General features: G+C 36.5%; 1 protein-coding gene across 1 annotated transcript in view; it reads left to right on the plus strand.

The window, feature by feature from the left end:
• The first annotated feature begins 15,068 nt into the window (after nt 1-15,068).
• Nucleotides 15,069-15,328, plus strand: part of fndc5b (fibronectin type III domain containing 5b) — a 33,451-nt gene continuing 33,191 nt past the window's right edge. The window contains exon 1 of the mRNA XM_079829123.1: nt 15,069-15,298. Within this exon, the coding sequence (XP_079685249.1) occupies nt 15,220-15,298 (79 nt within the window). The 5' untranslated portion in view covers nt 15,069-15,219. The remainder of the gene's footprint in view (nt 15,299-15,328) is intronic.

Raw genomic sequence — 15,328 nt, forward strand, 5'->3', positions numbered from 1 at the left:
TGTGTGTGTGTGTGTGTGTGTGTGTGTGTGTGTGTGTGTGTGTGTGTGTGTGTGTGTGTGTGTGTGTGTGTGTGTGTGTGTGTGTGTGTGTGTGTGTGTGTGTGTGTGTGTGTGTGTGTGTGTGTGTGTGTGTGTGTGTGTGTGTGTGTGTGTGTTAGTGATGCGCGGTTTGAGGATATAGCCACCGATCGGGCGGGCCAAGTAATAAAAAATAACATTCATATTAATTGCGGGTTGATGAGAGATAAATAATTGTGTTTGCTTGACATTTTGCGAGCCCTGTGGGTGGATTCCAGTTGCCGTTTCTCCACAATGGAAGTTTTCAAAACAATTCCGCACATGTACTGAAGGGGGAGCCGAAACACATTATTATGCAAAACTGTTATCCAATCATAGCTGTGGCCGTTTACTTCCAAGTCTTCAGTGCGGCACACCCATAAAAACCAAGCGTTCCAGGAGAGAGGCTCAAAACCAGGGTAGAAAATTGCCTATTACTTATTCAGTATGATGTTTTTGAATGTAAAAAAAAAACATGCAAACGTAATAAGTTGACCTCAGACAACAGTATAAAAAAATAAAAAAGCCAGTTCATAACACCTTTAAGTACATAAATATATTAAGTACAAAACACATCGATTAGTAAGTAATGTATAATCTGATCACACATATTCTCACAGAAGGTGCTTTAGGGACCAGTTGTAAGCAGCATTATGTATTTGCTGACACTTAAGTTAATAGCAGGGGTTAACAGGGCCTTACAGACTTTGCAGAAGTGTTGAACTTAAACTAGACTTTAGGGATGCAGCCTCTCTCTCTCTCTCTCTCTCTCTCTCTCTCTCTCTCTCTCTCTCTCTCTCTCTCTATTTCTGAATGTCAGGTCTCTTATGTCTGATGAAAATCTATCCATTCATTCATCTTTTTGCTCGCAGCACATATTTCATCCACTCGTCTCCCCAACAACCTTTTTTCCCATTCTTTGTCTAAAAATATTCCTCATCTCTTTTTAATGTTTCAGCATGTTACATTTATCAGATATCTGTAAATCAATCCAGGTACTGTAATACATAATCCATCATGATTGTGCTAGTTATCCCATAATACATCACTACGACTCTTTTAAAAGGGTTTTACTTATTACAGAAATATAATGTGAATATACTTAATACCCAACTGAATGTAATGTTTTTTGACACTTTATTGTAATTAAATGAAAATCGATTAGTTTAAATTGATATTAAATCCAATTAGCTAAACTTGACATTATAAAGAGCACTTTTTAAAAGTTTACTTAAGTGTATTAAGAAATATATTACTCTTTAAGTACACTTAAGGGGCCTTTCATCATGTGCAAGTACTTTTTTTTTTTAAATATACTTTTAAGATTTGAAGTACACTACAATTGCACATTCAATACAATTAGGTGCACTTCTTTTTCACAAGGGTTATAATAAGGGTGAGGCATTTGAGTAATCTTATACCCTTAAAGGGGCTATATGCGTTTTTCTGAAATTTAAACTCGCGACTGACACCTGTGGCCAAAAAACAGAACTGCTCTTATTTTCTGCTCGCTCTCGCAGCGGTGGTGACGTCACATCCGCAGACAGCGCGGGGAAAAAACGACCCGCCAGAAAATAGGAAAAATAGGATACAGGCTTATAGGTGCACCCACTGTGAGCGGACAAGGTGTCAGTATGCTCATCAGGAGATGTTTGAGTCATAAATGGTAAAATAAAAAGGCTATTGTTACGTTTATTTTGGGGGAAAAGTTGCATATAGCCCCTTTAAGTTAATTAACTTTAGCCCGTAACTCATTCAGCACTGTTTGTGCTATAGACATGAATAATACCGAAAATCATGTGACTTGTTGAAGAGAGGTTTATTATAATAGTTATTCTAATACATTCTTTGAATTGCTGTATAGAGGGGAAAACATTCATACAAAGTAGAATATGCTGCATGTCATGGAGATTATGTCGCTATGACCGAAATTTGCTCTGCGGATGACAGTGAACATTCTGACATGAAGCTTAATTATGAAATATAGCGACCACCAGACCACCATTCAATATTTATGATACTCTTTGGAGCAGTCAATTAAATCCTCTAAAACGTGTGAGTTTCTCTAAAGTGCATGAATCATTTGAAGCACCTCCAGAAGGAACAGAAGAAAGATATATGAGGCCAGAGACAAAAAAATGGAGGGGAAAATTATTCATTTGCATGCAGAGAAAAGCGCCACCTCTGCCTATCAATCACTGCTCTCGCTCAGAGATTTTCATCCTGTCAACAGAACCACTGCAGCCCATCAGTGAGTCAGCAGGACCGTCTGCAACATAAAGCAAATGGCATCTTGTAAACCTGTTCAGTGATTTGTTCACTAAGAAAGTGCCCACTGAGATCAGTATGCGAGGTCTAGGAGTCCAGGCATTAAAAATAAATACTTCACTTTACTTCTTGTCACCACCTTTCGTTTTATTGTTTCTACTACAATAAAGCTACACACAGTCACAGTTCCACACAACCAGACTTCTGACCTGCGATATATGGTTGCTCCCATAAAATCAAGCAATATATTAAACTTTTATGGGAGCAGAAATAGCTTTTCCAACTTTTTTCAATAATGAATTTTTTTTTTTTATCAAACACATGCTGAAGTTATGTTTGGATGTGGGAACACAATTGAATCGATTGTCTCTCAAAGTTATAAAAAAAACATTCTTCCAGTAACATTAATGGAAAATTTGTTCAGAGTTATGATGTTCAGCCTGATAAGACTCGAGGCTGAAACTAACAGAATTCTTAAACACGTAAAACATAAACATTCATTTATGTGCTGTGGCAATAATATGTCCTTAAGCCTCAGCCCTGCAGGAGTGACTGCTTTACTGGGGTAACGTGAGATGGATCAGGAAGTAGTAGACAATAGCCTCATGCTTGGAGAAACGAAGATGCGGGGTTATCCCTCAGGATTAGCCCCAGTAATGCGAGATACAGATTCACCTTCACGCCAATTTATAGACTCTCTAAAACCGCTGCCCTGAACTACACTGTGTGAAGAGCCACTCTGCCCTCATTTCTCTTTCTATCGGCAAGAGAGATAAATGAATACAGGATGAGAACCTGGGAGAGGAAAGAACTGAAAGGCAGAGATGAAATAATTAGTTCAGCAAAAAAAATTAAAGTCTGACATCATTTACTTATGTAATTCCAAACCTGTATAACTTTCTGTTTTCACACAAAAAGAGACATTTTAAAGAATGTGCAGGTTGCTCTGATGGGATTACAACGAATCAGAACTAGTGTTATAGAGGGTATGCATTGATGTCCCTACATCGGACTGAGTGGCAAAAGAGCCTGCTGCATGACTGGAGTTAATAGGGGAAACTGTGAAAACGCAAGTAAGACAAATGATTTTCAGTTTAAATTAAAGGTTGGAATCGATATAAGTGTTCCTTACAACTTACCAAAGATGCAGTGATCCATGGATATTGACATGCAGATTGTGTTCCCTGACATTTATGAATACATAAAGCAAATTTGCTTTATATAAATACAATATAGATAGGTCTAAATCCAGGTGATCTGTTATGTCAATGTTATATATATCGTCATTTCGTCCAGCCCTAAAACTTGAAAAGTTTTTGTCAGTGTTTATTTAAAAACATTAAATTAGACAGAATAGATGGTAAATTTTGAATTGATGAGTTGTCAATACAATATATAAGAATACAATTTATAGGGAATGGTTTTACCCAAAAATTCTACATATTTCCACCGCAGGAACTTTCCCCAGGAACTAGGGACTTTGGGGTGGTACTGGGTGTGTTTCAACCGCAGGAACCAGGGTCTAAATGAAGTTCCGGGTAAAGATTTCCTCCTCAAAACAGCCCTGCTCGCGAGGTAGTACTTTTTCAAAGTTCAGGAACTTTAGGGGGTGGGACTTGGGCACTGAACATGCTGATTGGTTGACTTCACACAGCATTTTGATTGGCTGACTCCACGCAGCATTTTATTTCAACCACAATTTTTAAAAGTCACGGTTTTGTTACGGTGCATGCAGTAAGAGCTGTTTGCTATTTGAATAAAAAGTTAAGTTTAAAAAAGACGACGATGGATCGACGACGAGCTTCAGGCTTTATTAAGCTTATGCAGAAGACAAAAGCGGGAACTGGAAAGCCACACGTAGTCCTACGTCACTGGACTAATATTCACGGTACTTTAGGCCACGATGGAAACGCAGACAGCAACAGGTCTGGAAAAAAGTTCCTGGGACAAATTGTACCGGGTAATTTCGGTGGAAAGGGGCTATTGTGATAAAATGATAACTGCAAATCCACATTTCGCTGCCTGGAGTCCAGTTGTTTCTATGAATTGCAGCGACCCATTTGCTTCTCTTTTCAGTAGCTTGCCAAAGTCTGTAAAAATAGACCTTAGATTTCTTGTCAAATCTGTTTGTACAGTAAATCTCAAAGCTTTTTCCCGTTTTAGATGTGTTTTGTGTGTTTTTCACAGCATTCACACTGAAAACCAATGCTGCCAATCAGTCTTTTTGCCACTCAGTGGGCATAACCGCAGTCACTACGGCCGACGGTGACGTCACATGTGTACCCTCTGTTCTAGTGAGTGACCGGCCACTTTATATACACCTGTTCAACTGCTTGTTAATGCAATCTAATCACATGGCAGCAAGTCAACACATTTAGGCAGACATGGTCAAAATTATTTGAAGTTCAACTGAGTGTCAGAATAGGGAAGAAAGGTAATTTAAGTGACTTTGAACGTGACATGGTGGTTGGTGCCGGACGGGCTGGTCTGAGTATTTCAGAAACTGCTGATGTACTGGGATTTTCACACACAACCTTACAGAGAATAATCAGAAAAAGACAAAATGTGCGGCAGTTCTGCATGTGGGCAAAAATACCTTGTTGATGCCAGAGGTCAGAGGAGAATGACCAGACTGGTTCGAGGTGATAGAAAAGAAAACGGTAACTCAAAAAAACAAACAAACACTTGTTACAATCGAGGTGTGCAGAAGGGCATCTGTGACGCACAACACATTGAACCTTGAAGCAGATGGCCTGTCAGCTAAGAACTGCAAACTGAGGCTATTCACACAGGCTCACCAAAATTGGACAATAGAAAATTGCAAAAACGTTGCCTTTATGGTCCGATGAGTCTCAATTTATGCTGCGACATTCAGATGGTAGGGTAAGAATTTGTCGTAAACAACATGAAAGCATGGATCCATCCTGCCTTGTATCAATGGTTCAGGTACCTGGTGGTGTAATGGAGTGTGGGGGATATTTTCTTGGCTCACTTTGGGCCCCTTAGTACCAACTGAGCATTGTTTGAATACAGCCTATCATTAAACAACTATAAATGCTTTATTCTTGATATTTAATGTGTTTAACAATTGTATTTTCATACTTTATTAATGATCAATTTACCATTTCTAAATTAAGTATTACATTATTTACAAACCAGTTATTTAGGAGATGTCAGTGGATCCTTTAGAAAGTGCAAGTAAATTATTAATAACCTAAATGTACATTTATACATCTTATTTAGACATAGTAATTAGTTATGTATAGTAATGCTTTATTAACACTTTTTCCTGCTGTAATTCATGATTAATTCAGGTAGTTATAAACCAGTTGTCTAAGTTGTTAACTGTTGTTGTGAGCTCATCTAAAGTTGAGGACTATTTATGCCTCGTAAAGCTTTTACAAAGGAGATTTATTATAAAGTGTTAGCCACTGTTTTTAATAATTTTAAAAACACTGATGGGAAAACTGAATCTCTTACCGAATCTGTAGTTCTGCATGGCTCAAACAACCACATTTTGAATCAGATGTCTTCGGTGAATCAGTTGATATAATTCTTAAAACCGTTTTGAATGGTTCATTCCTCACACGTTATTGAATGACTTCTTGGAATATAGCACACAAGTCATTTGGATCATTACTGATGATACTTTTATTGCGCTTGTGTCCTTTTTGCAGTTTGAAAGCCTCAGTTCCCATGGGGACTAATTGCATGTAAAAAAACAACAAAAAAAAAAAAACTGAATAATTCTCCATTTGTGTTCTACAGAAGAAAAATAAAGGTATTAACAGCGTGAGGGTGGATAAATAATAAACTGTTCTTTTTTAGGTGAACTATCCCTTTAAGAAAGAAAAAAAGAGAGTATCCGACTGGGCATCCAAGTGTAACAGAAGCCATATGGCCATTATATAAATGTGGCAGTCTCACTTCAAGTCCCTCGAAGGCGACTTTCAGCATACATTCTCTGTATTTTCTGGATGAGACGGCACAGAAAACGGCCAACATCTCCTGTGCACAGCTCTTCTTACTGATAGTTCCTGTGACAAGAACCTCTATAGCCTGAGGGGACACTCTATTACTAAAAAGCGTGTTTCTCTCACAAACAACTAAGCAAGTGCGAGTTCTCCCTCAAGTGTTATTCGATTTTTCTCATTTATTTATTTTTAGAAAAACATTGCAAAAAGAGATTTTAACAACTGTTTGACAAAAATGCTAATTATGTATCGATCTAAAAAAAGAGCTATTTCCCTCTTGATCTAGTAATCAATAATAATTATACAGCAGCCGTAGGCAGAAGAAGTACTGTAGAGTGTTACAGGTTTAAAAATGAATTTGCACATGATCCGACTATATTCAGTTTCACTGGGGTCCACAGTAGCCCAAGCCATTAGAGACTGAATAAAACCTGCTTCAGCTGGTGCGACACAATAAAGTGATAAGCAAATCCATGTAAATATGAGTTTTTGTCCAAAACAAGCCACAGCACAGTCTCTCATTTGATCAGAATCTCACTCCAGTTGCCAGTGATGCCTTAAAATGCCTTATAAACACAAAGTAGCCCATATAATCACATTCAAACAGTGAAAGAGAGAGAGATAAATGATCATTGCTAAACATCAGGGGGGGTTTTCTTCAGTACACTGAAAAAAAGATTGGGGGAAAGCATCTGCCAAAATGATGGACGAATGTTCATATTGTAGCCAAATTGTCTCAAGGGTGGGAATAAGAGAAAAATGGATAAAAATTTCCCACACAGATGGTAGCATTTATGGGGACATGCTGCTTCTGAATGTTCTGCTCTCTTAATGTTTTGTTCAATCATTAAAAGCAGAATGTGTTGAACTTGTTCTTTAGTGAAAGGTCAGACAGTTTGCAAGGTAAGCACTCTTTACAGTGCTGATACATCCATCACAAATTGTGAGGGTGTTTACCAGTTATTTTAATATCATTAAATATTATAGTTTATTTCATGTTAATACTATTTGTTTAATATGTACTATAAGCTATTTAACAATATTTTGAATTAGCTTTAATTTTTAAATTTTAATGAATAAGTTTAAGATTAATAAGTTTTATGAATTTTTGTCATTTTTATTAGTTTTATTATAGCTTTATTTATATATTTTTTAGTAATTTTATTATTGTAACTTTTTATTATTTTTAACATTTCATATTTCAACTTTTCTAAGTTCTCTTCTGGTTAAGTGTTTTCATCAAACATTTATATTTATATTACATTCCAGTTTTATTTTAATTACTGAAAACAATTTTGAATAGTTTACATTTTAGTTAAAAACATTTGGTTTTCAGGAAGACAGACACAGACGAAGATAATACATCCAAAAATGACAGGTTAAATGGAAGCAAACTGAAAAGGAAGAACACAAGCAAACACAACTGAACAGAATGAACTAATAATGAAGGTAACCATGGTAACAAAGCAGTGGCGGGAAACTGAACAAAGGAGCACATGAACAAATCAGAATACAAACAGAAGAAAGTCCAAACACAAACAGACATGTGATAAATGTAGACCTTTTAAAAAAAGTTGTTTATTTCTGGAAGGATTTAATGTTATGAATTTGTGTACTCAGTGCATTATTGTATTACATTTTTGTGTTGTACACATTTTATGTATGTTTACTCTACACTCTAAAAAATGCTGGGTTAAAAATAACCCAAGTTGGGTTGAAAATGGACTAACCCAGCAATTGGGTTGTTTTAACCCAGCGATTGGGTTGTTTTAAGCAAACATTTAACCCAACTGCTGGGTTAAAACGACACATTCACTGGGTTAAAACAACCCATTTGCTGGGTTAAAACAACCCAATTGCTGGGTTAGTCCATTTTCATCCCAACTTGGGTTATTTTTAATCCAACATTTTTTAGAGTGTATGTACATTTTTGTGTAGGTTTTAAATATAGGTTTTGAATGTGTACTGTTTGTACACATTTGAATAGGTTTTAAATGTATTATGTGTTCTGTGCATTTTGAATTTAATATGCACACATTTATGTATATTTACATTAAATGCTAGACTCCCCAATATTTAGTTTGAAATTTAAATATATATATATATATATATATATATATATATGTATATATTTAAAAAAAAACATATGTATTGTTTTATACAAATAAACAATCTGTGTTTGAAAACATTGTGTATTTTATTTATTAAAATAATGTAATGAATAAAAATAAAAGGTTAACTATATTGTTGGGTTAATTTTAACCCAACTGGCTTTTTACCCAATGCATTGGGTTAAAATAACCCACAGTTGGATTACTTGTTGGGTTACTTTTAACCCAACATTTTTAAATGAGTGCGCTATTTAATAATATTTTGAATTAGCTGTTATTTTATAAGTTTTATGAATTTTGTTGTGATTTTGTCATTTTTGTTATTATTTTTTCTTTCTACAGCTTTATTTATTTGTAATTGTATTATTTAGACTTTTAAAATTAACATCAAACATTTACATTTATATTACATTTCAGTTTTATTTTAATTATTTTTTATTTAATACATTTTTAATCGTTTTCATTTTAGTTAATATTAACAACACTACTTGGTCACTTGTGTTTTTACTGAACGAATATAGCTATCCTGTCGTGAAAAGACCCAGTTTAAATGCCCTCCACAATGTATTTAATATAATTTATCACAAAGGAGGTGGTTTGGATACATGTTGGTTTTTTAGCCCACATGTAAACTTTACTCCTCCCAAATCGATCTACATGATGTAAGTAAACAATGTGTAAATAGGCCAAGTCTTACACTTGATAAAATCTGCATTGCAAATGCAAAAGTCAGCATATTTAAAATGTAAATATGTACATGTAGATATTTTTATTTGGCATAATGACAATATTAGGCCTATACTGTACATTAGAATAATGAAAATGTGTCAGGTGGTGTGAATGGAAAGTGCATTTTGTGAATTTAAAGTGGTGGCAATTCCTTTCGACATGCAGAGGGTATTTCTCAGCACTTGGCACGGGCGATCAAGGAGAGAGCTGGAAAGACCTCCACAATTTTAGGAAGAGTGGTTTCCCTGAGTAAGCATTCTGGCAGGAACAAGCGAGAGGGAGCGATGAAGACACTGCCAGCACTTTTCACTCTACATTTCAATCGGAGACTGAATGGCCTGCAGCGGATGAATATAGATCAGCAGTCACTGACCGTCCATTTAGCTTTAGTCATTGCATTTTGAGCTGCTTTGTAGTTGTGTACCCCATGTTGTAAACCGGAAACCATCAATGCGTATTAAAGCTGAGGCTGTCATGCAGAGCTCGCTGCACTGTCCCAGGTAGGTCTACTACATAGAAATTGAATACACGAGTAGAATGGAAATTACCATGACAAAGGGAGTCCTAAAATAGGTGGCGCTTACCAGCCCAGACAGCCCATGCGCAACTTACACAATAACTTTGAGGGGGTTTATATAAAGGAACTTCTATGGAAAAATTAGCAATCGGTTGTCTTGCCGTAAACCAGAAGCAGCTCCTGACCATAAGTTTAGGTAGGCCAGATTCTGGGTCATAGAGCTGGTTTGATAAACATTTTGTAAGCTTTATATTCTAATCACTGAACACACGCAGACACACTTTTGGCAGAGGTCTAACGTCCTTGAGTTATTGAGCCTGAGACTGGTGCTCTAATGTTGATTGACAGGCACGGATAGAATGCTATCTTAATGTAGTATTTATTGCCTCCAAATCTTTTTTAGAATGTTGCAAGTTTTGGAAGAATTCCGGTGAGGAAAAGAAAGTCATTTCTATTCTCAGAACAAACACAGCAGAACAATAATCACATTAAACGTTCATTAATTTGATACGAAGAACATGCCAACTTGTTACTGACCCGATGCAGAATATACACTGAAGCAGATCGATGTTGTCTTGGTCTGGAGCAAGGTTAACATAAGGAAATGTGAAAATAAGCGTGGCAGTCTGAAATTTGCCCCAAATGCTCTCAATTAGAGCTCACTGCAGTTACATTTTTCACCACAGATTTACATTGGAAAATAATTAGAAATGGCCAAATTGTCTTTCTTGCACTGCTCTGCTGCACTTCATTATGTCGTTGTTAGGATGACAAAAAGGTTTAAAAGTTACATTTTACTCTGGTTTGCCTCAGTGGTCTAACAGCGCTCGTCAATGTCAAAATGATTGAGATGGCCAATCAAATCAATCTATCGCTTAATGCCGTTGCAGAGAGAGACTCTATTCTTTCCGGTGAAATCACAAAACAAAATGCACACAAACGTGTCCCTGCTCTTAATATACAATCATTAATGAACATCTTTGATTTTAATGAAGAAGACTATTTGAGTGCGGATTTGAACCCGGAATCTTTGACACGGTTTACAAAAATTCTACCACCAGACCAGGAGGGAATTCACATGGCAACAGAAGATCTATGTATTTATTCACTAATGCAAAGAATTTCGGGACTAATAACATATTTGACGCAAATGAATGCAAATATTGTTTGCAAATAGTCCCAAAAGGATTATTTCCCAACTAAAATTACACCAGAATTTTGTTTCTTTATGCTTTATAAAAATTAAAACATTGTGTTCAATGTTCAAGACATGGTTACGACCTTGGTATGTGTGTTACTCATCACTGTCTGCTCCTAATGTGTGTGTATTATTTTGGATGTGTTATGCTGCCTTCACATGCTATCAGAAAAGTTGCGATTAGGAACTTGTTGCAAAGAGGACACCAGGTTTATTCTTGCCTATAATTATTGGGAAAATCATTTCATTATATGTAGTGTCACATGCACTGACAATTTACAATGATATCCAGATGACATCCGCTTTCTGCCGATTCTGTAATTTCGGTCAAATGCAGACCATTTCAGTTGTGTAGTAAAACATACAATAGGCTACACTTCAAATGAATAGGCCTACGCCTATATGTAAGTATGAACTACATTAATGGCAAGGCAAGGCAAGGCGATCTAGCTGTTTTGGGGGGAAAATGAATAATCATCCCTGTCACAGCAGTAGTTCTCCCCGCCACCATGTTTAAAGTTTATGGCACGCCTATCTCTGGAATTTGGGTATCAAAATTATTTCCGAACTTCCCAGTGGTAAACTTAACATCAGAGGCCGTACATGTGCAATTTTTACCTATAGGTAACTTGTATTTACGATACTTCTGATAGCACATGAAGGCAGCATTAAAGGGTTAGTTCACCCAAAAATGAAAATTCTGTCATTAATTACTCACCCTCATGTCGTTGGACACCTGTAAGACCTCCGTTCATATTCGGAACACAAATGAAGATATTTTAGTTGAAAGCTGATGGCTGAGAAAGGCCTCCATTGGCATTCAGTACATTGACACTTCCAAGATCCATGAAAGGCACTTAAAACGTTGTTACAAAGTCTATCTCACCACAGTGGCTCTACAATAATTTTAAGATGCGACGACAATAGTTTTTGTGCGCAAAAAAAAAATCAAAATAACACCTTTATCCAACTAGTTCTCGACTTCCGTGTATGCCTCCACGACGCATGCGCGAGAATATGACGTAGCGCCGGCGTTCGGGAATCCATGAAATACACACTTAAGCCCCATTTTGAGCACTACGCCGAAACCTAAAGCACGATCAATGTAGAATACAACAGCTTAGACACGCACGTCTTCCTCTGCTCGTAAACAAATCGCTTCTGGGTCATATGTCCGAACGCCGGATCTGCGTCATATTCTCGCGCATGCGTCGTCGAGGCATACACGGAAGTCGAGAACAAGTTGGATAAAGGTGTTATTTTGATTTTTTTTTGCGCACAAAAACTATTGTCGTCGCATGGTAAAATTATTGTAGAGCCACTGTGGTGAGATGGACTTTGTAACGACGTTTTAAGTGCCTTTCATGGATATTGGAAGTGTCAATGTACTGAATGCCAATGGAGGCCTATCTGAAGCCTTTCTCAGCCATCAGCTTTCAACTAAAATATCTTCATTTGTGTTCCGAATATGAACGGAGGTCTTACGGGTGTCCAACGACATGAGGGTGAGTAATTAATGACAGAATTTTCATTTTTGGGTGAACTAACCCTTTAAATGTAGAGGACAGATTCCGAATATGACTTACCAATCTCGGCTTTCACAGCATTTTACTTGACTTCACTTATATAGAGGTCTTTGTTTTGGATGAATATTTTGATGGGGCTCAGCCCCACCTGCCCTTACAGACAAGACATGGCAGTATATCTAAACCCTACTGTTCGAACCGCCCACTCCAAGCGGGACTCGAACCCATGTTCGCCGGCATGACAGTCAGACGCTATTACAAGGAGTCTAAAGGCTGCAACCAGTGTTAATTTCGTTGACGAATAATTTTCATCATAATTTTCGTCAACGACGAAAATGTTAGGGAGGGACGATTAGGGAAGAGATCCAGTCAGAACTGATTTCCTGTGTAACAGATGCGCACATTTCATTTGAATGTGCTGATCTAACCGCTGGAAAACACGGCGCTGTTGCACGCTCTACAGGCTCATCCCCAATACAGCGCTCCAGAGCGGCTCACAATCAATTAATAGCGCACGTTTATGCAGGGTAATTGTTTATGAACTGATGCTGATGAATAATGACAATGTTTACTTTACGATGTTTTAGACGGTTGTAACAATGCATATTTTATCTCCCTCATCTGTACTTGAATGAGCATCCTGCAACTGCAATAGTAAGGCGCAGACATTTCAAAATAAGAGTTCCGGTGTATTTCGAGCTTGTTTATAATTAAAAGTCAGGCATTATATATTCGTTTTTGCTTACACAATAAACTGTAGGCTATTTAATTTCATTCCAATTTAATTCATAGTCAGGAGGAAAGACCAGTATTTGACACATATTCAATAAAGTATCAGAGTTATAATAGTTAACTAAAACCATTAAAAAAAAACCTTCATTACTTTAAATTAAATAAATGTTAACTGAAAATAAAAAAAAGAAATAAACAAACTTATTTGAAGCTTTAGCTTAACCTGACATGGCCTACTAACTGAAACAGAAATACAAAGTTATAAAAACTATATAGATGTTTAAAAAAGTGAATTGAGCTCTCTTTCGTGTATTTCTAATGTCAAAAACAAAATGATGTCAAAATGTCAGTTTTAAAAAAAAAACCTTCATTACTTTAAATTAAATAAATGTTAACTGAAAATAAAAAAAAGAAATAAACAAACTTATTTGAAGCTTTAGCTGAACCTGATATGGCCTACTAACTGAAACAGAAATACAAAGTTATAAAAACTATATAGATGTTTAAAAAAGTGAATTGAGCTCTCTTTCGTGTATTTCTAATGTCAAAAACAAAATGATGTCAAAATGTCAGTTCAAGTGACAGTCAGTTATGTAATGCTTAAATGCTTAATTTATTACAATTTAACTAAACTCATTAGATTTTAGGAGACTAAATCTACAGTAGATTTAGTCGACTAAAATCTTATGATATTTAGTCGACTAAAACTTGACTAAAACTAAAAACAATTCAGGTGACTAAAATATGACTAAAACTAAATGGCATTTTAGTCAAAAGACTATGACAAAAACTAAATCAACATTTGCTGTCAAAACTGGCTGTAACTGAGATCAGAGTGAGGTTTACTCGCACAGCGACTGGCCTCCGTTACATATGCATACCTTTAATACCTTTTAAACATAAAGCTTACATATTCTACATATGCTATTAGTGAATATTTACCCCAAAAATAAATTTTTCGGCAGTCAATACTGATCCTAACAACATACATTAAGCGTTTATTTTGTGCTAGGTATATGCGTCTGAGTAACTTTCATGGTTACTAAAATTGTAGCCTATTTGAAAAGCTGTTGTTGAAACACGTATCGAAACTGTTAGGCCTGTAGCTACTAGTCAGCATGAAAAGGAAGTTGTGATAGTCTTTTATTCCCTATTGATATTTATCGAAAGTGACAGCTTCTCGAACAAGAAAAAATGTAGGCCGGGAATTGCTGTGTGACAGGTGCCTGCCCTCGCGTCAGCAAACACGTCATAAGAGAATGCTGTAAAGGGGAGGGTAAGTTATTTTGTTTAAAGAATATGAAGTAAAAAAAGTGTACTGATAAATAATTTATAATAAATAGTGCTATATTCAATTAAAAAAATAAGATTAGTTCATTTTGATTTCATGGTAACTTAAAAGCCTCCCTCCTTTAGGATGTAGGTCAATCCTCAGTTTGAGAGTTATTATAGACCCTCTAAAGGTCTAAGTTATCCTGTTTTATGCTTCAATTTCAATTCTTTTTCAACTCAGAAGATCGTAATTGTCTTTATTCTGGCGTGAATTATCATCCATATCACCGCTGGAACGTGGACAATGTTGTCACGTGGTGCCTGTTACTTTTCTCAGTGCAGGTAAGGCAGACCAATCACAGTCGTTTGTGATTACAGAATAAGGTATTTTGTTTTAGCCTTTGTACTGCTATTGCTGTGACTGACTTCCGTTTATATGACAGATATAGAAAATTTATAGAATAGTTGGGATTTATAGGTTCAAAACACGTTGAATTTTAGATTAGAAATGCTCTTAATGCAGTACAATTTGAATGCGGTTTAATAGAGAAGTTCGGCTTTGTGAGCCACCGTGCGCCCCCTGGAGGAATAAAACATTATAACCGTTTGGTAATAGTGGCATATGCCGTCCAATGGGCTCAGGCAGTCTTCTCATGTCGACTTTCTGCGGCAAGTACGGAGTTTAGATCCAGTGCTGTTCTGGACTGATGCAGGAATAAAGACGGCAACCAGTCGTGAATGTTAAACGCATAGACGCCGACTTATAAGTTTCAAAATCTTGCGAGTAAATGGGATTCAACGTTTTCCGAACAGAATGTAAAGAATTCCTTGAAGGATGTGGGGAATTAAAGGCTCGTGTGCTGCGCTGTTATTGTTGTTTTTGGCTTATATCTCCGTGTCCTCGGTTAACGCCGGTAAGTTTGCGTGATTGTATTCATTTAGTC

Source organism: Gobio gobio (assembly GCF_949357685.1).
Source record: "Gobio gobio genome assembly, chromosome: 11".
NCBI lineage: Eukaryota > Metazoa > Chordata > Actinopteri > Cypriniformes > Gobionidae > Gobio > Gobio gobio.